The sequence below is a fragment of the Bufo bufo genome, chromosome 2, assembly GCF_905171765.1.
Source record: "Bufo bufo chromosome 2, aBufBuf1.1, whole genome shotgun sequence".
In the NCBI taxonomy this organism is placed as follows: domain Eukaryota; kingdom Metazoa; phylum Chordata; class Amphibia; order Anura; family Bufonidae; genus Bufo; species Bufo bufo.
Genome location: NC_053390.1, coordinates 433,096,347 through 433,124,068, shown reverse-complemented (window position 1 = coordinate 433,124,068; position 27,722 = coordinate 433,096,347). Strand labels below are relative to the sequence as shown.

The window sequence follows — 27,722 nt, the reverse complement described above, 5'->3', positions numbered from 1 at the left end:
CCTTAAAAGGACTTTTGTGGCCCTATTAGCTAGCGTTTGGTGTCCCTAACAGTCTGTCCCTGCTCCACATAGCAAAATACTGAATGTAAAAAGGCGGCCAGATAAGGTTTATTTATAAGGTAGGGGGTATGTCCATGTGCTGAAACGTCTTAATTGGCTGTCCTGTACCACCTGATGGATGTGTCATGAGTCAAAGTTCTTCACAATGTAAAAGAATATGGCGCCGGTGAACATCGCCATATGTTCGCCCATTCGGCGAACCGCAAATGAGCAAAGTTCGCTGCGAAACGACCACCGAGCGAACCGCAAGGCCATCACTACTGACCCGTAAATCACAGTGGTCATGAGAATGTACGGAGCAGGCTGCTGCGGTGAGCCGCTCCATAGGCAACGGGTGTCGGCTGTATAATACAGCAGACACCCGGCCACACTGACAGAGAACGGCAATCACGTCAAACCCCGTCATTTAACCCCTCAGATGCCGTGAACAACAAGAATCGCTGCATTTGTGAGGCAAGACTGAGGGAAACGGCTCCCTCTGTCTTCCAATCAGAGCCCCCGCATTGAAATTGCAGGGCTCCGATCAGTTACCATGGCAGCCTGGACTCTTGTGAAGCTTCCAAGGCTGCCATGGTAACTTCCGGTCTAAGCTATGCACGAGGCACAGCTCAGCAGGGAGCATGTGAAAATACTATTCACCTTAATAGATCTATATTAGGGTAAATAGGACATAGGATCAAAAGATACCAGGGTTCTAGCCCCCTCAGGGAGTTAAAAGTTATTATTGTAAAAGTAAAAAAAAAAATTCAATAAAGATATTAAAAGTTTAAATCACCCCCCTTTCCCAATTTTGCATGTAAAAATATATTAAAAATAAAAACATCAGGTATCGCCATGTCCGAACTATTAAAAAATAATTTTTAATTCCTCTGCGGTGAATGTAAGGGAAAAAAGTGAAAAACTCACAATTCGCCATTTTTTTGTCACCTTCTCCCCCCCAAAAAAATTGAATAACAGTGATCAAAAAGTCATACGTAGCCCTAAAACGTTACAGATAAAAACTATAGTTCGATCCACAAAGAAACAAGACCATACAACTCTCCACACTAAAACATAAAAAGTTAGAAAATGGCGAGTTCTAATTCTTTTTAAAGTAAAACAAAAAAAGATACAATTTTGGTATCGCCATATTTGTATTGAGCCGCAGAATAAGGATGTCATGTCATTTTTAGCACATAGTGAACGCTGTGGTGTAAAAACCCCAAAAACCTTGGAGGAATTGTGTTGTTTTTTTTCAATTTAACCCCACAATTATTTTTTTCCCCATTTTCCAATAACAGACATGGTAAATTAAATGGTGCCTCTGAAAAATACAACTTAGGCCTCATGCACACGACCCTTGTGTGCATCCGTGGCCGTTTTCCGTTTTTTTTCGCGGACCCATTGACTTTCAATGGGTCCATGGAAAAATCAGAAAATGCACCGTTTTGCAGCCGAGACCGTGATCCGTGTATCCTGTCCGTCAAAAAAATATGACCTGTCCTATTTTTTTGACGGACAACGGTTCACGGACCCATTCAAGTCAATGGGTCCGTGAAAGAACACGGATGCACACAAGATTGGCATCCGTGTCCGTGATCCATGGCCGTAGGTTACTTTCATACAGACGGATCCAAAGATCCGTCTGCATAAAAGCTTTTTCAGATCTAAGTTTTCACTTCGTGAAAACTCAGATCCGACAGTATATTCTAACACAGAAGCGTTTCCATGGTGATGGGGACGCTTCTAGTTAGAATACACTACAAACTGTGTACAAGACTGCCCCCTGCTGCCTGGCAGCACCCGATCTCTTACAGGGGGCCGTGATCAGCACAATTAACCCCTTCAGGTGCTGCACCTGAAAAGGTTAATTGTACTATCATATCCCCCTGTAAGAGATCAGGGCTGCCAGGCAGCAGGGGGCATACCCCCCCCTCCCTAGTTTGAATATCATTGGTGGCCAGTGCGGCCCCCCCCCTCTATTGTAATAATAGGTTGGTGGCCAGTGTGGCCCCCCCCTCCCTCTATTGTAATAATTCGTTGGTGGCACAGTGTGCGCCCCCCATCGGCCCCCCCTCCCTCTATAGCATTAACAACATTAGTGGCCATTGTGCGGCCTCCCATCTCCCCCCCCCCCATCATTGGTGGCAGCGGAGTTCCGATCGGAGTCCAAGTTTAATCGCTGGGGCTCCGATCGGTAACCATGGCAACCAGGACGCTACTACAGTCCTGGTTGCCATGGTTACTTAGCAATAGTACAATAGTAGAAGATTCATACTTACCTGCTGCTGGCTGCTGCTGCGATGTTCGTGTCCGGCCGGGAGCCCCACCTACTGGTAAGTGACAGGTCTGTGCGGCGCATTGCTAAATGAACTGTCACTTACCAGTAGGAGGAGCTCCCGGCCGGACACAGACATCGCAGCTCCCAGGTAAGTATGAATCTTTTACTATTGTACTATTGCTAGTAACCCGCTGCCACCAATGATCGGGGGGGGGGGAGATGGGAGGCCGCACACTGGCCACCAATGTTGTTTGTTAATGCTATAGAAGGAGGGGGGGCCGATGGGGGGCGCACACTGTGCCACCAACGATTTATTACAATAGAGGGAGGAAGGGGGGGGCGCACACTGTGCCACCAACGATTTATTACAATAGAGGGAGGAAGGGGGGGGACGCACACTGTGCCACCAACGAATTATTACAATAGAGGGAGGAAGGGGGGGGGGCCGCACTGGCCACCAATGATATTCAAACTGGGGAGGGGGGGGGTCTGCCCCCTGCTGCCTGGCAGCCCTGATCTCTTACAGGGGGATATGATAGTACAATTAACCCCTTCAGGTGCGGCACCTGAGGGGTTAATTGTGCTGATCACGGCCCCCTGTAAGAGATCGTATGCTGCTAGGCAGCAGGGGGCAGTCATGTACACAGTTTGTAGTATATTCTAACTAGAAGCGTGCCCATCACCATAGGAACGCCTCTGTGTTAGAATATACTGTCGGAAATGAGGTTTCACGATCTAACTCATATCCGACAGTATATTCTAACATAGAGGCGTTCCCATGGTGATGGGGACGCTTCAAGTTAAAATATACCATCGGATTGGAGAAAACTCTGATCCGATGGTATAAAAGGGACTCCAGACTTTACATTGAAAGTCAATGGGGACGGATCCGTTTGAAATGGCACCATATTGTGTCAACGTCAAACGGATCCGTCCCCATTGACTTGCATTGTAATTCAGGACGGATCCGTTTGGCTCCGCACGGCCAGGCGGACACCAAAATGACTTTTTTTCATGTCCGTGGATCCTCCAAAAATCAAGGAAGACCCACGGACGAAAAAACGGTCACGGATCACGGGAAAACAGAACCCCGTTTTGCGGACCGCAAAAAAATACGGTCGTGTGCATGAGGCCTTATACTGCAAAAAATAAGCACTCATATGGCTATATTAACGGACAATTAAAATAGTTATGGAGCTCATGAATATGAGGACTCACTTGCATGTGCACTGTATTCAGTGGACTCTTGCTGTCGGTTCATGCTAGAGCAGCTCAATACCGATTTCAGCAAAACGTTATGCTCAGGGTCTCTCAGATAGGACGGCACAAAACTGCTGACAGATTCCCTTTAATATGGCAGTGAAGCATATAACTGCGTTGTAATTGGTGACAGTTGTACTCTGCCCAGTCCAGGTGATAAAGTGGTTTGTACTGTGCCGACTATATACTATCCAGTGCTGCATTCTGTTTGTTACAACCTCTATTGTTCAGCAGTTACTTACGGTACTTACTACAGTATATAAGCAGGGGCATAGCTAAAGGCTCATGGGAACTAGTGCAAGAGTTCAGCTTGGGACCCCTTCCTTCAGTGCTTTGTGGCCAGGGGCAGGGAACCACATAGCCTTTGTGCTGCAGAGGTATTAGTCGCTACTGGGCCCAGGAGCCTGAGGGGGCCCAAAGACCCTTGTGCTACATAAGAAGACACCAGTATTATAGAAAGTGCATGCTGGTCAAGTTACACCTCTGGCTGGAGGAAAGGGGTTAGGTTGAGAATTTGGCATGGGTGGAGGGGGGCTCCACCCATGCCAAATTCTCAACCTAACCCCTTCCCTCCAGCCAGAGGTGTAACTTGACCAGCATGCACTTTTTATAATACCGGTGTCTTCTTATGTGGCAGAAGGATCTTTGGGCCCCCCCAGGCTCCTGGGCCCGGTAGTGACTGCTACCTCTACACCTCCTATAGCTACACGCCTGTATAAGTCTGTGTTGATGGGGCTCATAGCAACAATAGTCTATTTTCCCATTTTCAATTAGTAGTAGTGTTACTTCAAGTATTTTCAAGTACATCTGTACTTTAGCTATCCATCTGATTTATTTTAAGCGCCCTCTCTGCCCAACTTTCAGAGAATAGTTAAAAATAGTACAAAATCCTATATCTGCATATATGAATTTAAATTGAGTAGCAGATGTAAAATTCTTTGTTTTCTCGCTTCTCATCTCAGTAGTGTATGGTCAGCGGTATATCAAGGGTTGCGCAGAGTCAGCTCCCTACAGTAAAACCTTACCTGTGTCAGCAGCTGAGTCAAATGTCTGTGTCCTCCTCTCCCCTTATGATCTGACCCACATAATCTCCATTTAGTGGAAAATAGCTGTGTAGAATAGACAGTTAGAAAGCTGGAAGGTATAAAAGTATAATGTACTTAAGAACTATATTACACTGGCGCTTTATCCTCTATGACCTATCACTGATGCTGCATTACCGCAGCAGTACCGCCACTGCTGCAAAATGCAGGGAAACTAATATCAATAATATGGTTCCGCGCGACAATACCCCACACTTCCCACAATACCATAAGCAGAGGTAAACGTGCAGTCACATCATCAATCCAAATATGTATGTATGTACCTGTTTGAACTTTGCTGTCACTTTTCTGCGCGTACCGATACTCTTTTGTATGCTGGTACTTGTATATTAGGGTGGGATAGGGAGCCCTATGTGATTTGTTAAAAATGCTTGCCCGGCCGGTGGCACCGCTCGATGTTAGACTCGCTAGCTCACGCTCAAATACAAGCGTTATGTGACGTCACTGAACTAGGTTACGGGTATCTAGGAGTGTCAAAAAAGCTGCAACACGTTTCGAATAATCGTTATCCTTCATCAGGGATGTAGACTGTTTCTCCTAGTATTCCTTATATAGGGTTCTCCTCCCCTCCCATTTTTAACCCTTGGTTCTCTCTCATACTTTTCTCCTTCATTCAAATGCAAATAATAAAATCTCTGAGTTTAACCCTATTGGTGCTAATGTATTCATATTAAAAATCCAACGTGTCTCCACTTTAGATTTTTTTAAAATAAAATCTCCTCCTATTTTATCTCCCTTAACTATTTCTATTCCACTAAATTGAATTCCCTCACTTAAACTCCCATGTTTCTCCTTATAATGTCGGGATAAGGGGTCCATCGTATTTTCTGTGAATATTGTAAATATGTTCCCCCACTCTCTTATTTAAGGACCTTTTTGTACGTCCTATATATATCTTATTACATGGACAAGTTAATGAGTAAATAACACCTCAACTATTGCATGTGATATAGTCTCTTATATAATGCACAAATGAGCCATCTGTATTTTTTACTTGTGCATTACTTCCAGATTTTTTAGTAATTTTTTAACTTTTGCATACCCCACATGTTCCACATGGAAAAAAAACTTTTAATGGTTGCTTTATTTTTGGATTATTCACCTGTATATTTATGCATTTCTTTGTTGGTGCCACCATATTCCCCACATTTCTAGCCTTCCTATATATACATTTGAAGAACTTGGGGATATAATCACCTACTATTGTGTAATAATTTCAAATTGTTCCCCATCATTCTTCTCTCCATTTTCATTCTCACATCTTTTGTTCTTAATTAATTCCTGTTTTTCTAATTCAGCTATTATTGTTTTTTGTTCTATTAACCTATCTCTACTGTAACCTTTTGATTTAAATTTATGTTGTAGTTCCTCGGCTTCTTTCTCATAATCCTCCCTTTTTGTACAGTTCCTTTTTATTCGCATGAATTGGCTCTTTGGTATATTTTCCAGCCACTAGGGGAGATGACAACTATCTTGTGAAATAAAACTATTCACATCTGTGGGTTTGTTATATGTCCTTGTACATATTTTATCCTTTTCTACATAAATAGTTGTCTAAAAAATTAATCTCCCTTGTACTAAACCTTGGTGTAAATTCCAAATAAAATTTATTTTTATTTAGTTCTTTAAAAAATTGCACCAATTCTACTTCCCCTCCCCCCCAAATAAAAACCACATTGTCTATAAAACATTTATAGAGGACGAGATTCGCCCGGAGCTCGCCATTGAGGTAGATCACTTCATGTACCCAACACCCCACATATCAATTTGTGAACCCTGGTGCGAATCTCGTCCCCATAGCAGTACCCCACTGCTGAAGGTAAAAAGTATCCTTAAAAATAAAAAAAAAGTCTTTAAAATAAACAATATACACTCCCCTATGAAATCGATTTGATCTCTAGGTAGTTTTTAAAAACAATTTATAAAAACAAATTTGCAGCTTCACATCCTTTCTCATTTTCTATTATAGTATAAAGTGATTTTATATCAACTGTACCGATAATATAATGCGATCTCCATTCTATTTAATTTAATATCTGTAAAATATGCTTAGTGTCTTTCAAATAGGTCGGTAACATCTGGGCACAAGGCTGTAAGTGGAAATCCACATACCTCGGTAAATTAATGGTTAGACATTCAATTCAATTGGTCCTCCTTTTTTTTTAATATAACTTGTGTTTTGCCCCTTTGTATTACTCCATAAATTTTTTTTTATATGTTTCCGTTGGAACTTTCTTCAATATTCTATATGTTTTTGGTCCCCCAATAAGTTGTATGCCTCCTTACAATCATTTTCTTTATCCATAATTACAATGCAACCACCTTTGTCCGCTGGAGGTATAATGATGTTGTTATTCTCTTGCATCGCCGTCGAAGTTTCCCTCTCCACTTTTGATATATTGCTCATATACTGTAGTTTTTCGGATTTTTTGGGACCTTTTACCTTCCGTATATCTTTTACTACTAAGTACATAAATGTATTAAAAGACTGAGTACTCCTGTATCCGGTGATATCTAGACTTAACTTTCAAGTCAGCATGTTTGTAGTCATTATTAATCTCCTCCTTCTTCATATCATTATCACCTCTTAAATTTTTTTGTTGTTTTTGATGATTTTTTTGATGATTTTTCTTCTTGAAATATTTCTTTAATGTCAATCTCCTCATGAATTTTCATATCCCTATGAACGCCTCAAATTTATAAAAAAATGTTGTCGGTGCAAACTTCAAACCTTTCTCTAATACTTTTAGTTCTCCTTCCTTGAGTGTATATTTTCTCAAATTATAAACCTTTTGTCCCGATTGTTTTATTGGTTCATTTGATGATGACTTCTTTTTGGTGAGTTTCCCTCCCCTACTTCCCCTTTTGTATTTCCTTTCCTTCTGGCCTGAAAAAAATCCTGTTTTACTGGGGGTTTTTTTTACCACTGCCTTTTCTCTTTGTTCATTACCCTCTTCACCCTCCATCTCTTTCTCTTTCTTTTTATCCCCATATTGGATGCTCTTTTTTGTACAACATTTTTCTCTTCTTTTGGCTACATGCACACGACCGTATGTGTTTTGCGGTCCGCAAATTGCGGATCCGCCCAAAAAACGGATGATGTTCCGTATGGCATCCTTTTTTTTGCGGATCCATTGTAATAATGCCTATCTTTGTCCGCAAACTAGAAAAAAATAGGACATGCGCAATTTTTTTGCGGAACGGACATACTGATGCAGACAGCACACGGTGTGCTGTCCGTGTTTTTTGCGGACCCATTGAAATGAATGGATCCGCATCCTATCCGCAAAAAAAACGGAACGGACATGGAAACAAACAGCGTTCATGTGCATGAAGCCTTTTCTTTATCATCGTTACCATTTTTTGGTGTATCATTTTGTAAGCTTTGATGTTGTTGCTGGACTACATCCTCAATGCTCTCCTCACTACAATCTGTTAACACATCAAATTAATCACTTTTTTTGTACATTAAATCCATCTATTCTTTTTATTTTTATTTCTGGGGTTAGTGGGGTTCTACAGTTTAGATAGTTATCTTCTTCTTCTTCATTATGTATAGTGATAATGGATAATAATTCTTCCATATCATTATTCCCACTTTGTAAAAATTAATCTACTGTTTGAAATGAATTTGGGATTATGGATTCTTGATGATCTACTGGATTTTTGGGGAGGGCATCACGATTAAATTTCCTAATTTTCTTGTCCCTTATTTCATCTTCCTTTTGGTGTAATCTCCTTTTTATATTTTCAACTATCTGTTTTATACTTATATGGTCTTTCCATGGTCCTAATTTCTCAAACGTTACCATGATCTCTCTATTTGTTCTCATTAATATTTCTCTTCTTTTGTTAATAATAAATTTAGTTGCATTCCTTGAAAATTCATGAAACATACGTTCCCATTCATTGGTTACACTGTTGTTTCTTATGTCTCCTGATAACACCTTTTTCACTTTTAATCCTTTGGGTATTATATCCCATTCCAGATATTTCTGCAATGAAGTGATTTACCATAGATCTTTCATTTCTAAAATGAGTAACTGCTCCAAATCTTTCAATATGTGTTTAATCTGTATAAATTGTACACTATTATATTTATTTAGGGACTCAGATTGTCTCCTTGCCGTAGTGTATTGCGATAACTGAAACACCGTACTTAAGAACTATATTACACTGGCGTTTTTATCCTCTATGACCTATCACTGACGCCGCGGTACCGCAGCAGTACCGCCACTGCTACAAAATGCAAGAAAACGAATATCAATAATATGGTTCCACGCGACAATACCCTACACTTCCTACAATACTATAAGCAGAGTTAAACGTGCATTCACAGCATCAATCCAAATACAGTCCTGATCAAAAGTTTAAGACCACTTGAAAAATGGCAAAAAATCATATTTAGCATGGCTGGATCTTAACAAGGTTCCAAGTAGAGCTTTAATATGCAACAAGAAGAAATGGGAGTGAGACAAAACATTTTTTGAGCATTCAATTTAATAAAAACAACGAATAAACTGAAGCAGACTGTTTTTCAGCTGATCAAAAGTTTAGGACCACACTTCCAAAAAAAAACTAAACCCCCATCCCCAAAACAGAAATCCAACTTCCAAACATGAACTCAGTAATGAGTAGCTCCGCCATTATTGTTTATCACTTCAAAAATTTGTTTCGGCATGCTTGATGCAAGCGTTTCCATGAGGTGAGTGGGAACATTTCTCCAAATGGTGAAGACGACCGCACGAAGGCCATCTACTGTCTGGAACTGTTGTCCATTTTTGTAAACTTCTCTTGCCATCCATCCCCAAAGGTTCTCAATTGGATTTAGATCAGGGGAACACGCAGGATGGGCCAAAAGAGTGATGTTATTCTCCTGGAAGAAGTCCCTTGTTCTGCGGGCATTGTGTACTGTAGCGTTGTCCTGTTGGAAAACCCAGTCGTTACCACACAGACGAGGGCCCTCAGTCATGAGGAATGCTCTCTGCAACATCTGGACATAGCCAGCGGCCGTTTGACGCCCCTGCACTTCCTGAAGCTCCATTGTTCCACTGAAGGAAAAAGCACCTCAGACCATTATGGCGCCCCCTCCACTGTGGCGCATAGAAAACATCTCAGGTGGGATCTGCTTGTCATGCCAGTAACGTTGGAAACCATCAGGACCATCAAGGTTACATTTTTTCTCATCAGAGAATAAAACTTTCTTCCACCTTTGAATGTCCCATGTTTGCTGCTCTCTTGCAAAGTCCAAACGAGCAGTTCTGTGGCGTTCAAGGAGACGAGGTCTTTGAAGACGTTTTTTGTTTTTCAAGCCCTTCAGTCTCAGATGCCGTCTGATGGTTATGGGGCTGCAGTCAGCACTAGTAAGGGCCTTAATTTGGGTCGAGGATCGTCCAGTGTCTTGACGGACAGCCAATTGGATCATCAGGCTTAGTGCTGATGACATTTTTTTGGGTCTTCCACTTGACTTTTTGTTCCATAACCCTCAGGATCATTTAAGAATTTAAGATCCTTTAAGAAGTCTTTAAATTTAAGAATTTAAGAAGTCTTACTGCATCCCACCTCAGCAGCGATGGCGCACTGTGAGAGACCCTGCTTATGCAGTTCAACAACCCGACCATGTTCAAAAAGGGAGAGTTTTTTTGCCTTTGCCATCACAACGTGTGACTACCTGACAGAAAATGACAATGAATCCACATCTTTGCACAGATTTGGCCTTTTAAAGGCATGTGGTCCTAAACTTTTGATCAGCTGAAAAACAGCCTGTTTCAGTTTAATCGTTGTTTTCATTAAATTGAATGCTCAAAAAATGTTTTGTCTCACTCCCATTTCTTCTTGTTGCATGTTAAAGCTCTACTTGGAACCTTGTTAAGATCCAGCCATGCTAAATATGATTTTTTGCCATTTTTCAAGTGGTCTTAAACTTTTGATCAGGACTGTATGTATATACTGTATGTACCTGTTTGAACTTTGCTGTCACGTTTCTGCGCATACCTATCCTCTTTTGTATGCTGGTACTTGTATATTAGGGTGGGATAGGGAGCCCTATGTGATTTGTTAAAAATGAGCTTGCTCCGGCCGGTGGCACCACTCGATGTTAGACTAGCTAGCTCGCGCTCAAATCTGAGCGCTATGTGACATCACTGAACTAGGTTACGGGTATCTAGGAGTGTCAAAAAATCACCAACGCGTTTCTTCTAGCATTCCTTATATAGGGTTCTCCTCCCATTTTTAACCCTTGGTTCTCTCTCATACATTTCTCCTTCATTCAAATGCAAATAATTCAATCTCTGAGTTTAACCCTATTGGTGCTAATGTATTCATATTAAAATTAAACGTTTTATAGACAATGTGGCTTTTATTTGGGAGGGAGGGAGAAGTAGAATTGGTGCAATTTTTTTAAGAATTAAATATAAATTTATTTTATTTGGAATTTACACTGTTGTTTAGTACAAGGGAGATGAATTTTTTAGACTGAACTATTTACAGTATATAGAAAAGGATAAAACATGTACAAGGACATATAACAAACCCACAGATGTGAATAGTTTGCCAAATAAGAGCCAATTCATGTGAATAAAAAGAAACTGTACAAAAAGGGAGGATTATGAGAAAGAAGCAGAGGAACTACAACATAAATTTGAATCAAAAGGTTACAGTAGAGATAGGTTAATAGAATAAAAAACAATAATAGCTGAATTAGAAATACAGGAATTAATTAAGAATAAAAGATGTGAGAATGAAAATGGAGAGAAGGATGATGGGGAACAATTTGAAATGGAACTGGTTCTCTTGTATTTATTGATGATGTGACTGCTGACAAAAGCAGCAGGATGAATTCTGAAGTGTTTCAGGCAACATTATCTGCTCATATTCAGCCAAATGCTTCAGAACTCATTGGACGGCGCTTCACAGCCCAAAGCATACTGCAAAAGCAACCAAAGAGGTTTTTTAAGGGAAAAAAGTGGAATGTTATGCAATGGCCAAGTCAATCACCTGACCTGAATCCGATTGAGCATGCATTTCACTTGCTAAAGACAAAACTGAAGGGAAAATGCCCCAAGAACAAGCAGGAATTGAAGACAGTTGCAGTAGAGGCCTGGCAGAGCATCACCAGGGATAAAACCCAGCGTCTGTTGATGTCTATGCGTTCCAGACTTCAGTCTGTAATTGACTTCAAAGGATTTGCAACCAAGTATCAAAAAGTGAAAGTTTGATTTATGATTATTATTCTGTCCCATTACTTTTGGTCCCTTAACAAGTGGGAGGCACATATGCAAACTGATGTAATTCCTACACCGTTCACCTGATTTGGATGTAAATACCCTCAAATTAAAGCTGACAGTCTGCAGTTAAAGCACATCTTGTTCGTTTCATTTCAAATCCATTGTGGTGGTGAATAGAGACAAAAATGTTAGAATTGTGTCGATGTCCCAATATTTATGGACCTGACTGTACATGCAATAGTTGAGGTGTTATTTACTCATTAACTTGTCCATGTAATAAGATATATATAGGACGTACAAAAAGGTCCTTAAATAAGAGAGTGGGGGAACATATTTACAATATTCACAGAAAATACGATTGCCACCCCTTATATACATTATAAGGAGAAACATGGGGGTTTAAGTGAGGGAACTCAATTTAGTGGAATAGAAGTAGTTAAGGGTGATAAAAGAGGAGGAGATTTTATTTAAAAAATGTCTAAAGCGGAGATACGTTGGATTTTTAATATGAATACATTAGCACCAATAGGGTTAAACTCAGAGATTTAATTATTTGCATTTGAATGAAGGAGAAACATATAAGAGAGAACCAAGGGTTAAAAATAGAAGGGGAGGAGAACCCTATATAAGGAATACTAGGAGAAACAGTCTACATCCCTGACGAAGGATAACGATTATCCCAAATGAGTTGGAGATTTTTTGACACTCCAAAAACACTCGTAACCTAGTTCAGTGACGTCACATAATGCTTGGATTTGAGAGAAAGCTAGCGAGTCTAACATCGAGCGGTGCCACCGGGCCTGGGCAAGCTAATTTTTAACAAATAACATAGGGCTCCATATCCCACCTTAATATACAAGTACCAGCATACAAAAGAGGATCGGTACTCGCAGAAAAGTGACAGCAAAGTTCAAACAGGTACATACATACATATTTGGATTGATGCTGTGAATGCACGTTTACCTCTGCTTATGGTATTGTAGGAAGTATGGGGTATTGTCGCGTGGAACCATATTATTAATAAAAGTATAATGTACTTGACAATTTCATGTGTAAACCGGGTAAAACACACAGAAATTAGACTGTAATTTCTTCTGCTGGTCAAGAAATGATGTGTTGAATTTTAAGTATAACAATTAGAGATGAGCGAATCGAAGTTGACGAAGTGGAATTCGATCCGAATTTCAGGAAATTTTAGATTCGCACCGAATCCGAATTTCCTCACGCTTTGTGGTAACGATTCAAATTTTTTCCTAAAATTGCTGCTGCACATGTGAGGACATGGAGCAAGGAACTCTGGGAAGGCGTGATCACCCATAATACCATGCATGCAGCCAATCATCAGCCAGCCAGCCCTGTGATGTCACAACCCTGTAAATAGCCTCATCCATCTTGTATTCTGCCATTTTCCAGTGTACTTAGTGCAGGGAGAGAGGTCAACAGGCGCTTCATTGTGCTAAAAAAACGATTTACAAGTGTAGGGAAAGGATAGGGAGGAATCATTCCACAGCATTTATGCTGAACAGGGTTCAGTAGGGGAGGTTACAGCCTGGGTAATAGGAACAATCCTATTACAACTTGCTGCACTGACTGGGCACCAAAATTGACATTATACAGCTCTGTAATTCCAGCAAACCGTTCTTGTTATTGGGGTGCATACAGCCATTAACAGGGTTTATTGCAAGGAAATATTTATACGTCTTATTTGCCCTTGTGCGGTGCAGTTATATGTTCGAAAGCATTTTTTGGCTTGTATTAGTGGGAAAAAAGGGGCTTATTAACCGTTGTCTGGTGAAGTGCGAAAATTACAGTGGAAAAAAATAAGGGCCTATTTGCCGTTCAGCGTTGCAGTTACATGTTCTAAATCCTTTTGTGGCGTGTATAAGTGGAAAAAAATAAGGGCCTATTTCCGTTCAGCGGTGCAGTTATATGTTCTAAAGTCCTTTTTGTTTGTGTATTAGTGGCAAAAGAAAAATATATTTGTCGTTCAGTGGTGCAGTTATATGTTCTAAAGCCTTTTGTGGCTTGTATAAGTGGAAAAAATAAGGACCTATTTGCCGTTCAGCGGTGCAGTTATATGTTCTAAAGCCTTTTGTGGCGTGTATAAGTGGCAAAATAAAAATATATTTGCCGTTCAGCGGTGCAGTTATATTTATTTTATGCACTTATATAGCGCTACTATATTCCGCAGCGTATTACAGACATTAGCATCCAACTGTCCCCAATGGGGCTCACAATCTAAGGTCCCTATCAGTATGTAATTGGAGTGTGGGAGGAAACCGGAGTACCCCCACATAAACACGGGGAGAACATACAAACTCCATGCAGGCAATGGATTTTCATGTTCAAACTGTGCTTTATTGTGGAAAAAGCACAAACATAAACAGTACAAAAAAAAAAAGCTAGCCCGTCTGGGCACTAACTAAAACATAGGAAGTGTCTCTCTCACTCACCTACAGTATACATCATAATTCACACACTGTTTCAGGTGCGACTTTCTCAGCCCAATAGTCTACCAATCCCCAGGCTGCACCACGGTCAGAATATCTCTCAGCCTTGTGGTCTTTCAGCCTTGCCCAGCTAGCTGAGACCACACTCACAGAGCCTCACCAGGCCTCTGTTTGCACACTTCGCCCTTACTGACACCCTGGGAGGTGCTTTATGCCAGCCTGAGTGGCTCCAGCTGGTCTCACCTGTGGTAGAATAGGGGTGTGGGCCGCACTATCCACCCCTTACTTGCCTCTAAACTGTGTGAGATCTGTCACTGTCTCACAGTTCCAAAGCCCTTTTTTTTGTGTAATAATGGCAAAATAAAAACATATTTGATGTTCAGCGGTGCAGTTATATTTTCTAAAGCCCTTTTTGTTGTGTATTAGTGGCAAAATAATAGCAAAGACAGGTGCACTCTGCGGTCTTACTAAACCCTCAAACTGATTTTAAAATTGAGAGATTAGCCAACATGTCCTAGGGTGTAGGACATGTCTGAGCCCGAGCACCGCGCCAAGGTTTCTCAAGTAGCTCGGAACCTAACACTCACCTACCTGTGCCATGTGGGAAATACCAGGAGCCAGTGGGCAAATTACAGGAGCATGAGGTCGACTCACAAACAATTCACCAGTTACCTCCAGCATGTAACCATGCTAGCAATGGGAGGAGGGAGGAGTCTGCGAGTCCCACTCAAGACTGGCTGATATGGCCCAGGCCTTACAGGTGCACCTAAATGTAGCCTGTAGATGGAAAGCAGGCACATTTAAATTGGAGTTTATACACCTCCAGGCATCTCTATATATACAAACTGAAAAGAATGGCGTGGTATTAAACAGGTACAAAGTGCTCAAACCCACATTCTATTGTGGTACTTGTGGTTTGCTGCGGGCATCCTCCATTGTATGCATTTTTGCTGGGGATCGTCATTAGCAACGGGCCACAAGTGCAGGATTTGCTCCCCTATATATATGCACAACTGCTTGTGGGTTTGAGCACTTCCTGCCTGTTTAATACCACGCCATTCTTTTCAGTTTGTACATTAGTGGCAAAAGTAAAATATATTTGCTGTTCAGCAGTGCAGTTATATGTTCTAAAGTCCTTTTTGTCGTGCATTAGTGGCAAAAGTAAAATATATTTTCTGTTCAGCGATGCAGTTATATGTTCTAAAGCCCTTTTTGTCGTGCATTAGTGAAAAAAGTTAAATATATTTGCCGTTCAGCAGTGCAGTTATATGTTCTAAAGCCTTCTATGGAGTGTAGAAGTGGAAAAAAATAAGAGCCTATTTGTCGTTCAGTGGGGCAGTCATGTTCTAAAACCCTTTTTGTCGCGTATTATTGGCAAAAGAAAAATATATTTGCCGTTCAGCGGTGCAGTTATATGTTCTATAGCCTTTTGTGGCGTGTATAAGTGGCAAAAGAAAAATATATTTGCTGTTCAATGGTGCAGTTATATTTTCTAAAGCCTTTTGGGGCGTGTATAAGTGGAAAAAGAAATATATATTTGATGTTCAGCGGTGCAGTTATATGTTCTAAAGCCCTTTGTGGCGTGTATAAGTGGAAAAAGAAAAATATATTTGATGTAGGCGGTGCAGTTATATGTTCTAAAAGCCTTCTGTGGCGTGTATAAGTGGAAAAAAATAAGGGCCATTCAGCGGTGCAGTTATATGTTCTAAAGCCATTTTTTGTGTGTATTAGTGGCACAAAAAAATTATTTGCCGTTGTATGGTGAAGTTAGAAAATTACAGCCCTTTTTGGCGTGTATTAGTGGGAAAAAAAGGGCTTATTAGCCTTTGTGTGATGAAGTGAGGAAATATAGACTTTTTTGGGGTGTTTTAATTTCCTTTTTATTTATTTATTTGATCTAACAGTATGTCAGACAGAAAAGTGACATGTCCTGCACAGGGGAGTGGCAGAGGCCTAAATGTTTCTGGCGCAGGCACGGGTCGCAGCAGAATAAGAGGGCGTGGCAGCAGGGGTCGAAGCAAGAGGCCTGAGCTCCCGGTGTCATCCAGCGGTTGTGTCTTGACCAGCAACCCAGCGGTTCTTGAATGGTTGACTTGGTCATCCATTTTGTCCCAAGTGACATCAGACACCCCCAGCCAATCAGTGATATCAACACAAACTTACTGCTGACACCATTTCCACTCTGTCGGGAGGCTCTACTTGTATAAATGTTTAATAGAACAGGCTCTGTAGACATCTATGTGGAATCACCTGACAGTGTAAAAGAAGTACGCTTCTTCTTGAAGCTAACATTGACCTGCAAGGCTGAGTTCATAGTTATTTGGTCAGTTTTGGCCACGTGACTGCCCAAATAAGTGAAGTGTGCAGTGATTCTAACAGCGATGCCTGTCATCTGCATGTCATACTGACTCACAGTATTATTTCACTACAAGAGCAGACTCCCTATGCGTGTTACTGTAAAGCTGTGTTCTGCACCAATTTAAAGGCTCTCTGCAGCCAGGAAATAGCCAATTTTTAACGAAATTCGCTGCAAATAAATTCGGATCGAACCAATTTTTTTTTAAAAAAATTGGCGAATCGGCCGAATCAAATTTTTGAAAAATTCGCTCATCTCTAATAACAATTAGACTGTAATTTTACTAAATAGATAGACAGATAATTAGACAGAAAAATATACAGACAGATTATATGGACAGAAGTATTTGGAAACACTTCTTAATGATTGTTTCTATCAGTCCTAATGCCACAATCCGTGGCTTTTGTCCCACATTGGAACTGCCCTGTCACGTGACCTGGGTGCGCTGCCAAGGGTCGATGTATTTCATGCACTTAATCTCTTGCGTCTCTACACAAAGGCCTCAGATTAAACCTAGATCACACCGACACAGCTGTTCATGCACCCCAACACGCTGCCACCATCTATGACATTTAAATTAATATACCAATTAGCAGGCACACAGTAGCACAGGCAACAATAATAGAAATACAAGGTAACGCAAACTGCACTCATACACTTAAAAAGGGAGGTTACTGGGCTTCTTCAGGGCACAAGGCAAAACCATTAAAGATGTGATATAATGTACTAAAAAGGTACAGTACTTAGTTACACAAGATTTAAGAAATAAGAGACATACAAAACGTGCACTGATTTCCTCCAAAGGGAAAGCATATTCCAAATGCAGGGCCAGACTGAACGGCATCGTAAAGACAATCTTTACAGAGTGGCATGAATATATAGAATTACACGACACAGGGGAGTACATACTTTTTTATAGAAAAATGCAAGGCATTGAAAAAACACCATTAAAAACACCAGGTACTCAAGCACACCATTTGGCCAAAAATGCCACAAAAATACTACAGTACAAAAAACACTGCACAACTGGTGTTTGGACAGGAAACAAAAACGCCAAAAACCATGTATGGCAGCACCCTAAAAAAAAACTGAAATTCATGGCATCTTGTAAAAAAAAATATATATATATGATTGTGAAGGAAGCCTTAGGGCACATCAACATATTTAGGTATTTTTATGCAGTTTTTAGATCATAAAACAAAAGTATTAAGGACACATACTATTTCTCCTTTTTTCAAATCTACTTGGTTTTAAAAATTGTATAAAAAAGTAAAATGTGACAGAACCCTTACAGAGATAAAAACATAGTTACATAGTTAAATAGTTTATAAGGCTGGAAAAAAAACATCTGTCCATCCAGTTCAGCCTCTTATGCTGCATGTTGATCCAGAAGAAGGCAAAAAAAATCCTGTGAGGTAGAAGCCAATTTTCCTCACTTTAGGGGAAAAAAATTCCTTCCCGCCAATCAGGCAATGAGAATAACTCCCTGGATCTCTAGTAGCTATAGCCTGTAATATTATTACACTCCAGAAATACATCCAGGCCCCTCTTGAACTCTTTTAGTGAACTCACCATCAACACCCCCTCAGGCAGAGAGTTCCATAGTCTCACTGCTCTTACTGTAAAGAATCCTTTTCTATGTTTGTGTACAAACCTTCTTTCCTCCAGACGCAGAGGATGTCACAGTCACAGTCCCGGGTATACATATATGATGGGAGAGATCTATGTACTGACCCCTGAAATATTTATACATATTTCATACTTTTTTCTAAAGTGAATAACCCTAATTTTGATAATCTTTCAGGGTACTGCAGTCCACCCTTCCAGTTATTAGTTTAGTTGCCCTCCTCTGAACCCTCTCCAGCTCTGCTATGTCTGCCTTGTTCACAGGAGCCCAGAACTGTACACAGTACTCCATGTTGGCTAAATTTAGCTTTTTTAAAGTTTGGTATTTTTGTTCCTCTCTGAAGAAACACTCTTTTGAATGACAATTGGAAGGTTATTACTTTATGCTCACTATTTACCAGGTTTCCCCCAACCTGCACATCTGTTGTTCTGTCAGGTCTATTGGTTAATACTAAGTCCAGTGTTGCTGTCCCTCTAGTCGGGTCCTGAACCAGTTGGGAAAGGTAATTGTCTTTGGTTATTGCCAAGAACCTGTTTCCTTTATGAGATGTACAGGTTTCAGTTTCCCAGTCTATATCTGGGTAGTTGAAGTCCCCCATAATAATGACCTCATTATGATTTGCTGCCTCGTCTGTTTTGTTTAGAAGTAGATTTTCTGTGGACTCTGGTATATTCGGTGGCTTATAATAAACTCCTATTAGTAATTTATTATTATTTTTGCCTCCATGTATTTCTACCCACAGTGACTCCACATGTTCATGTCCCTCATTTATATCTTCCTGGAGTGTGGGCTTTAGACCGAACTATACATAAAGGCAAACCCCTCTCCCTCTCCGGTTTTGACAATCCTTTCTAAACAGACTGTAACCCTGTACGTTAACTGCCCAGTCATAGCTATCATCCAGCCATGTCTCATGTATTCCCACTATGTCATAGTCCTCCTCAGACATTACTGCTTCCAGTTCACCAGTTTTATTAGTCAGGCTTCTGGCATTAGTATACTGTACATATAATTAAGTGGTTTATGTTTTTTTTTTTTACCCTACACCTTTCCTTATGAACTGTTCAAGTTCCTCCTTTCATTCCTCCCCCAGTTCCATTACCTCGCCCAAGGTCTCTATCTGCACTATCTTTCCCTCCTATAACATAATTACCCCCCCCCCCCCGTCTCTTGTTTAAACACTCCTTCATCCTTCTAGCCATCTTCTCCCCCAAAACAGCTACCCCTTCCCCATTGAAGTGTAGCCCATCTCTACGATAGAGCCTGTGGATGACCGAGAAGTTGGCCCAGTTCTCCAGGAACCCAAACCCCTACTTCCTACAAGGACGCTCCACCTACCTCTAACTTTGTCATTGGTTCTGATATGGACCATGACTGCTGGATCTTCTCCAGCCCCTCCCAGTAATCTGTCAACCCGATCCGCAATGTGTCGAACTCGAGCACCAGGAAGACAACACACCGTTCTTTTGCCCTATCTGTACCCCTAATAATTGAGTCTCCTCAGCACCTGTCTGGCCTGCCCTGCTCTCCTGGTCCCCTGCTTACTGGAGCTGACATTCCCTTGACTGGCAGAGGAAGTGTCCGGCTGCAGCAGTGCTCTCCCGGAACTGACATCCCCCTCATCTGCCAACTTTGCAAACTTGTTGGGGTGTGTCAGATCAGGGCTAGCCTCCCTGGCACTCTTCCCTCTACCCCACTTTCTAACTGTTAAACAGCTAGCTTCCTAACTTTTCTGAGCCTCAATGCTACCACCCTCCTCTACATCTACCCCATAGAGTGCCTTCTGAGTGAGCAGCAAACTCTGTTCCAAATTGCCACCCGCTTCTCAGTGTTGAAACTCGCCCAGTTAGATACGCGATGTGTGATTCCAAATGGGCAATTTGCTCACATTTTGAACAAAGATATACACCTTCAAATGACTGATCCAGGACTGTATACATTAGTCAAGTGCACTGGACTGCCCTGTCAATAATGGAACACATACTAATGGGGATTACGCATGAAAAGAGAAAAAATACAATACAGTGCAATGATAAGAAACTGATTTGCTGTAGTCCCCTCCTAAAGTCCCTGAATCTCAAGTCACGCAATCTAAAGTAACACACTTAATACAAACACACACTTAAACTCAAACACTCGAACGCTCACAAACTCGAGTTGTTTGCCTGCTTGTATAAGGACAGCTCACAAAAAGCTTCAAACCAGGCTGCTTTTTCCCTCTGGATTCAAAATAGAAACTTAAAAAAAACTTGCAGCACTCCTCAAAACATCCAGTCCAATGTGTGGTTTATTCGCCCATCTGTCTACTCTATGTCTTCTCTGTGTATTTGTTTAAGGGGTCTGAGATCCGTATTTAGGGCAGGAATCAGCAACCTCTGGCACTCCAGCTGCTGTGCAACTACAGCTCCCAGCATGCACACTTACTTGGCTGTTCTTGTAACTACTAAAGAAGTCGAAAAAGGGTTCTGGGAGATGTAGATTCAGCTGTCGTGCTGGAGGTTGCTGATTCTTGGGGTCTGGTCTGGGGTCTGTTTTTATTCAGAGGTTCTGCGGTCTGTAGTTATAGTATTTTTGGGGATCTGTATTTATACAGGTGTCAGTATTTTTGTTCAGTTTGTGCTATATATTTATTTGGGGTCTGTCTTTATTTAGGGTTTCTGAGACCTGTAGTTATTATTTGGAGCTAAAATTATTTTGGCTTTTTATTTATTGTGGGATCTATCCTTATTAAGATGTTCATAGTTATTCAAACGTCTATATTCTGGTCTGCCCAACTCCCTCACTGACTGTATACAGATCCCGACCATCCATGACACATTTAACACGATGTATACTATCTATATACGATCTATATCATTCTCCAGTGTGTAGAGGACACAGCAGCACACATTATGCATAGAGTATCAAGCTGGTTGCCACCAAGACTAAGTAGAATATAGTGGGGAGCTTAACAAGGCTACCTGCTTTGAAGCAGCAGAGCTGCAATATGCACTACCTCACAGAGCTGTCTCCTCCAACTGGCTTGGAGATCTGCAGACTCATCTGGGAGTCCGGAAGGTCTTCCCTTCTTCTAAACGCTGTCTTGACCTTTTCATCTTATGCTTGCAGCTAGCTTTTTTCAGCCTATATTAATATGTATGGTGTACTGTTTTTCAGATACAGAGGGTTGTGATCACAATTGGCACAAGTTCCAGGGTTCCTGTTATCGTTATTTCCCCCAACGACGGCCTTGGGAAGAGGCTGAAAGAGACTGTCGAAGAAGATCTGGGCACCTGACAAGCATTCATTCTCAAGAGGAGCAGGTTTTTATCAATAGTAAGTATATTCACTTATCCAAATATATACATTAGGGATGCATCATTGCAGACAGGTAATAAACTGCTGCACAGTCAGTTTTCATCACCTTTACAATAACATCTCTTATGGACTTTCTCAGTCTTTTTATCCATGTTTGACTGTCTACACACGGACATGCTCTTATTTACGGCCCATTAACACGGCTCATTGATTTCAATGGCACCGTGTGCTGTCCTCATCCTTAGTTCCGTTCCGCAGCCCTGCAAAAAGAGATAGAACAAGTCCTATTCTTGTCAAATTGCGGAACGCACATGGGCCGGCATCCGTAATGTGCGGATCCGCAAAACACTATGGTCATCTGAATGAGATCTTGCAGTGAGTGACTATGATGACCTATTGTATATTTTGAAAGAGAAGTTATCAGGATGTTAAATTGTTCAGGTAATTAAATAGCGTGATCTTTTGTCTCTTCTTCTCATAAGTTAGACAACTAATAAGTTAATTGGCTGGCATTTTGATCATTCAAAGGTTTTGGTCGTGAGAACACCTGGATTGGTCTCAATGATCGGACAGTGGAGCAGGATTTCCAGTGGACAGATAATACAGCATTGGTGAGTATGCAGCACTAATTACATGACTGGCTGAGGATCAGTCCTACGGTATTTAATTAAAATCTTCTATGTTTGCATGACATTACCCTTGAAAAGGTCACAATTTATACTTTTTGTTCTGTTTTGTAACCTAACACTGTAAGCCCTACATTATCAATTAATTACAAATATATATGATTCATCAGCTTGGATGTCCTGAGCCTGAAGCTATATCTGGACCCCCCACCTAAGTGCCAGTGATGTCATATACCACTCTCTATAGACTCTACTCCCATAAATGATATGCTATTGTATAAGTGAGAGGATTCCAACTGCATGATTACATTCTTCTGCACATTGGGGCCTGGTTTCAACTGCTACCACTCCAACCCTGTAGCTGCTCCACTATGGTTTCTCTTATACATCATTGTTTGTCAAAGTAATGAACTCTCTCTGATGTTAATGTCAATTGCAGCAATATGAGAGCTGGCGAGATAAGCAGCCTGATAATTTTTTTGCTGGAGGTGAAGACTGTGTGGTCATGGTTTCCCATGATGATGGCAAGTGGAATGATGTCCCATGTAACTACAATCTGCCCTATATTTGCAAGAAAGGGACTGGTAAGCAATTCCCCCCAGATAATGTTGTTTTCTTAAAGGGGTTCTCTGGTTTCATAATAATTTTTTTATCTGCATAGAATGCCCCAAACACTGTAAATTTGTACAATATGGACCAGTTTTAAATTTCAACACTTTCCTTCCCCTGTTCTCAGCATCAGTGCGTCCTATTAGGATGTTTACAACGTAATTCCCGTGAAACATTGCAGAGTAAAATGTAGTTTTGATTCGAAATGCCTGCAGAAAGGGGAGGAAACCAGGAAGTTCTGTATGTAAATATCCTACCCACACGAACTGATACAGAAAACAGGGGAAGGAAAGCCCTGGCATGAAAAGCAGGTATATTTGCAAAACTATGCAGTGTTTGGGGAATTTTGCAAGTTAAAAATGTCATTATGAAGCCAGAGAACCTGTGCTGGCATGACATTTTGACATACAGACTAATAAAGATTAATTGGAAGAAGATTAAATTAAGATTTTGTTTGATAGCTGAGATCATATTTACCTTCCCATAGTACTTTGCAGTTCACCTCCAACAGTGAGAAATGCACATATCATTGGCAAAAAGAAAGAAAAATACAGCATCCATTCCACTGTGCGCTACCAATGTCAAGATGGCTTCATACAGCGACATATACCAACTATCCGATGTCACAAGAATGGAAGATGGGACAAGCTTAGGATCCTGTGTGTTAAACGTATGTATCACTATATGTCTTGCTCTTTTATAGGATAGCACCCATATACCGCTATGTACGAAAGTGTTTTACAGCACATTATACACTGCTCATTTCCATGGTTATGACCACTATGCAATCCATCAGCGGTGGTCGTGCTTGCACACTATAGGAAAAAGCACCGGCCTCACTGGTGGTCGGGACTGTTGGAGTGCACATAGGCTGGTGCTTTTTCTTAAAGTTTGCAAGCACGGCCACCATTGCTGGATTGCAGGGTGGCCATAACCATGGAAAAGAGCAGTGTATAATGTAATGGAAAAATTAATCCAGCCAGCAAATGAAGGAATATGGATAATAATAATACATTAGTAAGTGCTTTGTATTAACTTTATGTACATAATAAATGTTGTTTGGTGAAGTGAGACAACCCCTTTTAACTTCTTGCACGGCCTCCTAGGTTCTTATCAGTAGTTTAGGACCTTGTGCTGTAGGATTGTATTATATCCAATAGCAATGTCATACTGACTCCCATACAGAATTTGTTGTGACCAGTCAGAAAGGAATAATATACTATTCTAAAGAAAATAAAATTGTTTGTATTAATAGAGTAACTTTCTTCTACCACACAGCCAGAAGACATCACAGGACACGAAGACATCATCACCAGCACAGACACCATCAGCACGACCAGCATCACCACCACCACCACAATAATAACAAGCATCACCACCACCACAACCATCATCATCATCATCACCAGCACAAATCCCACCGTGAAAGGAGAAAAGAGGACCAGCAGCAACTGCAGAGAGCTAAGGACACTTACTATTGATAAGCATCTAATTATTGCCCTGAGCATTCCACCTTCTGCTGAGGAACCAATCTTTTGTTGGAAGCAGCCAACATGATGCCAGAAAGGACTTATCAATTCCAGAACCAATTAGTAATAGATGTTTGCAAGAACATTCCTGATACATCTGCTGCAAATAGCACCAGATTGAAAAGAGATCTCATTCCCTTTTTAAGTAAATCTAGTGTTTATATTTGTATACGTCTTACTGAACACCATTATTTAGAGCTGGTATGAAAAACAGATACAAAACTCAGAAGATCATTAAAAACCATACAGTTTATCTTAGGTTATGTGTTATTTGTACTTTCTCCATCAGAATATCCCGAACTCTAGATCTTGATTATCATACCAGCTTTATAGCTTCCTTCTTTGAAAAAAAACTATTGTAACAAGACGCTAACTGATTGTCGAAGAATGTTCTTCTAAATGAAGAAGTTCACATGTGACTTGTCTATATGCATGTGACGTAGAATACATTTAAATCCATTTGATGGGCCAGTCTAAATTTTGATGCCATGGAAGACATCAGTAATTCAGTGACTGTAACGTCATATTAGATTTTGATCATCTCATTGCTGTGGAACCATATCACAAAAGGATTTCTTAGTATCAGTGTTCTCTCTAAAATTATGTGGCTTTCATTATGGCATGGTTTTAGTGGTTTAAAAAGGCTGATAGGACCAGAGCTGAATATGTTCAAAAAGACGGAATCAGCATCTTATATTCAGGTTCTGGATAAGATGCATTAAACCTCATTAGATGCTTGCAAACTGCCCCAAGTTTGCCAAGACTATGCTGCAAACCCGTGCCATAAAAGAGGCAGGGCTTATGCAAACCCCACCAAAAGTGGGCCTTTAGGGGTTTTGGAAGTTCTAGGAATGGGGATTAAATGTCTTGATTCTGACTTTTTAAATACTGGTAAGTATACCTTTATGATGACAGCATAAAAAAAGTTTCATCTTATACCGTAGTTCTTATAGAGCCAACCTCAATTTTGACTTAAAGTGAACTTTGTCCTTTTGTTTTCTATTTTGTTCACTGCACCAAAATGTCAGAAGTGCTTATTTCCCCAATACAAGATAGGACTCCAGTCCAGTTCTATTAGTCAACTATGAAATGTCTGTTAATGAAAATAATTAGACATTGAGGTGCTTTTTGCTCCTTCTTGTTCCAGGTACAGTTAACTAATATAGGTTGGATAAGAATGCACAACCCAATGTAGAATAGTAGTCTATTCTTACCCGTTCCAGTACTAAGAGATGATTTATTACGCCCTGCTCAACCAGCATCATTATGTAATATATAACTTCTAGGTTCCGGAAGGAATGGGGATGATAGCGGGACAGGAAAGGGTGGGTGGGGGCTCTGTCTTTTGTATTATTACTGTTTGCTTACAAATGAAATGTAGTGCCGTTTTGTGGTAGGAATATCTCCTAGTTATTGCTGGGTATCTTTGCTTAACCTTTGTTATTTAAGAAGTAAAGGTATGAGTGGGTACATAAATGTGTTTATATATCTTTTGTGTACATGAAAAAATTACAGAATGGTCTCATACACACTAGTATTTTTCCTACATTCTCCCTTCCTGTTTGGCAATAAACAGGAACAGGATAAAAACTGTCACAATGGGTCATTAATGGTCTTTTTTATGGAACAGTGTCACAGCCATTGCCTTCCAGTGACAGCGGAGAGAATAATGGAGGAAAAATAGTAGTTTACAAGTATCCTAGCTCCCATTTGTTATATAATTACCACTCATGATTATGTTGCATTGAATATGGTCATTGATAGAGATGAGTAAGGCCATTATAAACTGATTGGCTTTTGTGATCTTGTTAGGTTACAAGGAGGTATAAGGGTGGAAAGGTTAAAGGAGCCATGTATTTGAACTCTTATTACATCATATTCTTTATAGAATATAGAAAATTATCATGTAACTTCCCAGAATTGTTTCTGATTAAAATCTGAACAAATCAAAAATCTTTATACAAATAGTCGTTTATTCTTCTGTGTATAAAAAAATGTATCTTGTAACAATTTGCAAAGTTTCTAATGTCCTTCATTTTTCTTAAAGTATGCCTGTCATTGCAAAAAAAAAAATCACAATTGCTCCTGTAGAAATGTAGTGTGTCACCAGCAGTTTTTTCTTTGCTCTGCATCATTTCTGTAAAGGTTAACTTAGTCTCTATAATTGTTTAGTGGATGGACTCAGTGTGATATAAGCTCAGTGTTGTGTACTCTGTACTCAGCTGCCTTCATCCTGCAGCTATATCTCGTGCCTCTCCTCTTCCAACTGACTTCCATTACTATATTACTTTAGACAAGCTTCTGAACAGATATTTTGTTGTGTATTCCAACTGATTGCAACATGTATAATGCTAAAAATGCCTTACCATAACTTTTTGAGTTTTTAGAGTTTATAGGGGTTGTCTCATCACAGACATTGGAGCCATATCACTAGAAAATGCACCATTGGTTGATCAACTGGGCCATTTGTTGGCAGCTCAACTTTCAGCTCTCTGGTGTTGGGAATAGACATGTGCACATATTGCACCATTTTATTCACATTAGAGCTGAGTGAATCTGACACTTTTGCAATTTGATTCAAACAAATCACTCAAAATGTTGTCTGCCAATATACAGTGAGGGCCTGTTTGCAGTGCAAATCAGTATTTAAAGCTACAGTCCTTAATTTTTACTTACAGAGGACCTTTCATGGGTCCAGACATTATGAAATAACTAGCAGGTTATGTAGGGCATAGTGTAGGGATGTAATATCGCTTACTAGTTTGTCTGGGGGGCGCCGCTCCGTTCGCCCGCTGTGCCCCAGTTCACTTTTCCTGCCTGGTATGCTAATGAATAGCATCGATACAGGGAGGAAGAGACTGCCCTGTTTCTCAATGTTACTGTTACTCACCTTCTCCCTGGCTGTGACGCTCTCTGCTGTGATTGGACCGCGCTACAGCCAGGGAGAAGGAGTACTGATGCTATTCATTAGTATAGCAGGCGGGAAAAGTGAACAGGGGGCACAGCGGGTGAACGGAGCGGCGCCTGGACAAACTAGTAAGCAATATTACACCCCTGCACTATGCCCTACATAACCTGCTAGTTATTTCATAATGTATGGACCCATGAAAGGTCCTCTTTAATGTGTATCAGTCAGCTGCAGTGGACTCTGACCCTTTAAGGTTTTTTTTTTAACTATGTTGCAGATGGTATTGTCTTGGATCAGTGAGTGTGGACTCACTGTGCCAACTAACTGGTTTGTCTTTGGGCTAAGCCCTAAGGGTGTTATTCCAGCGCTCCCCTGGCATTTATCCTTTAACACCTGTACAGGGATCTGGAC

The 27,722-nt window shown here is 40.6% G+C and overlaps 1 protein-coding gene across 1 annotated transcript in view; it reads left to right on the top strand.

Moving 5' to 3' along the window:
• NCAN (neurocan) overlaps positions 1 to 24,355 on the top strand; it is a 194,811-nt gene extending 170,456 nt beyond the window's left edge. Inside the window, exons 11-15 of the mRNA XM_040419794.1 lie at positions 21,499 to 21,657; positions 22,168 to 22,250; positions 22,705 to 22,849; positions 23,362 to 23,544; positions 24,153 to 24,355. Of these exons, the coding sequence (XP_040275728.1) occupies positions 21,499 to 21,657; positions 22,168 to 22,250; positions 22,705 to 22,849; positions 23,362 to 23,544; positions 24,153 to 24,355 (773 nt within the window). The remainder of the gene's footprint in view (positions 1 to 21,498; positions 21,658 to 22,167; positions 22,251 to 22,704; positions 22,850 to 23,361; positions 23,545 to 24,152) is intronic.
• Positions 24,356 to 27,722: the final 3,367 nt, after the last annotated feature.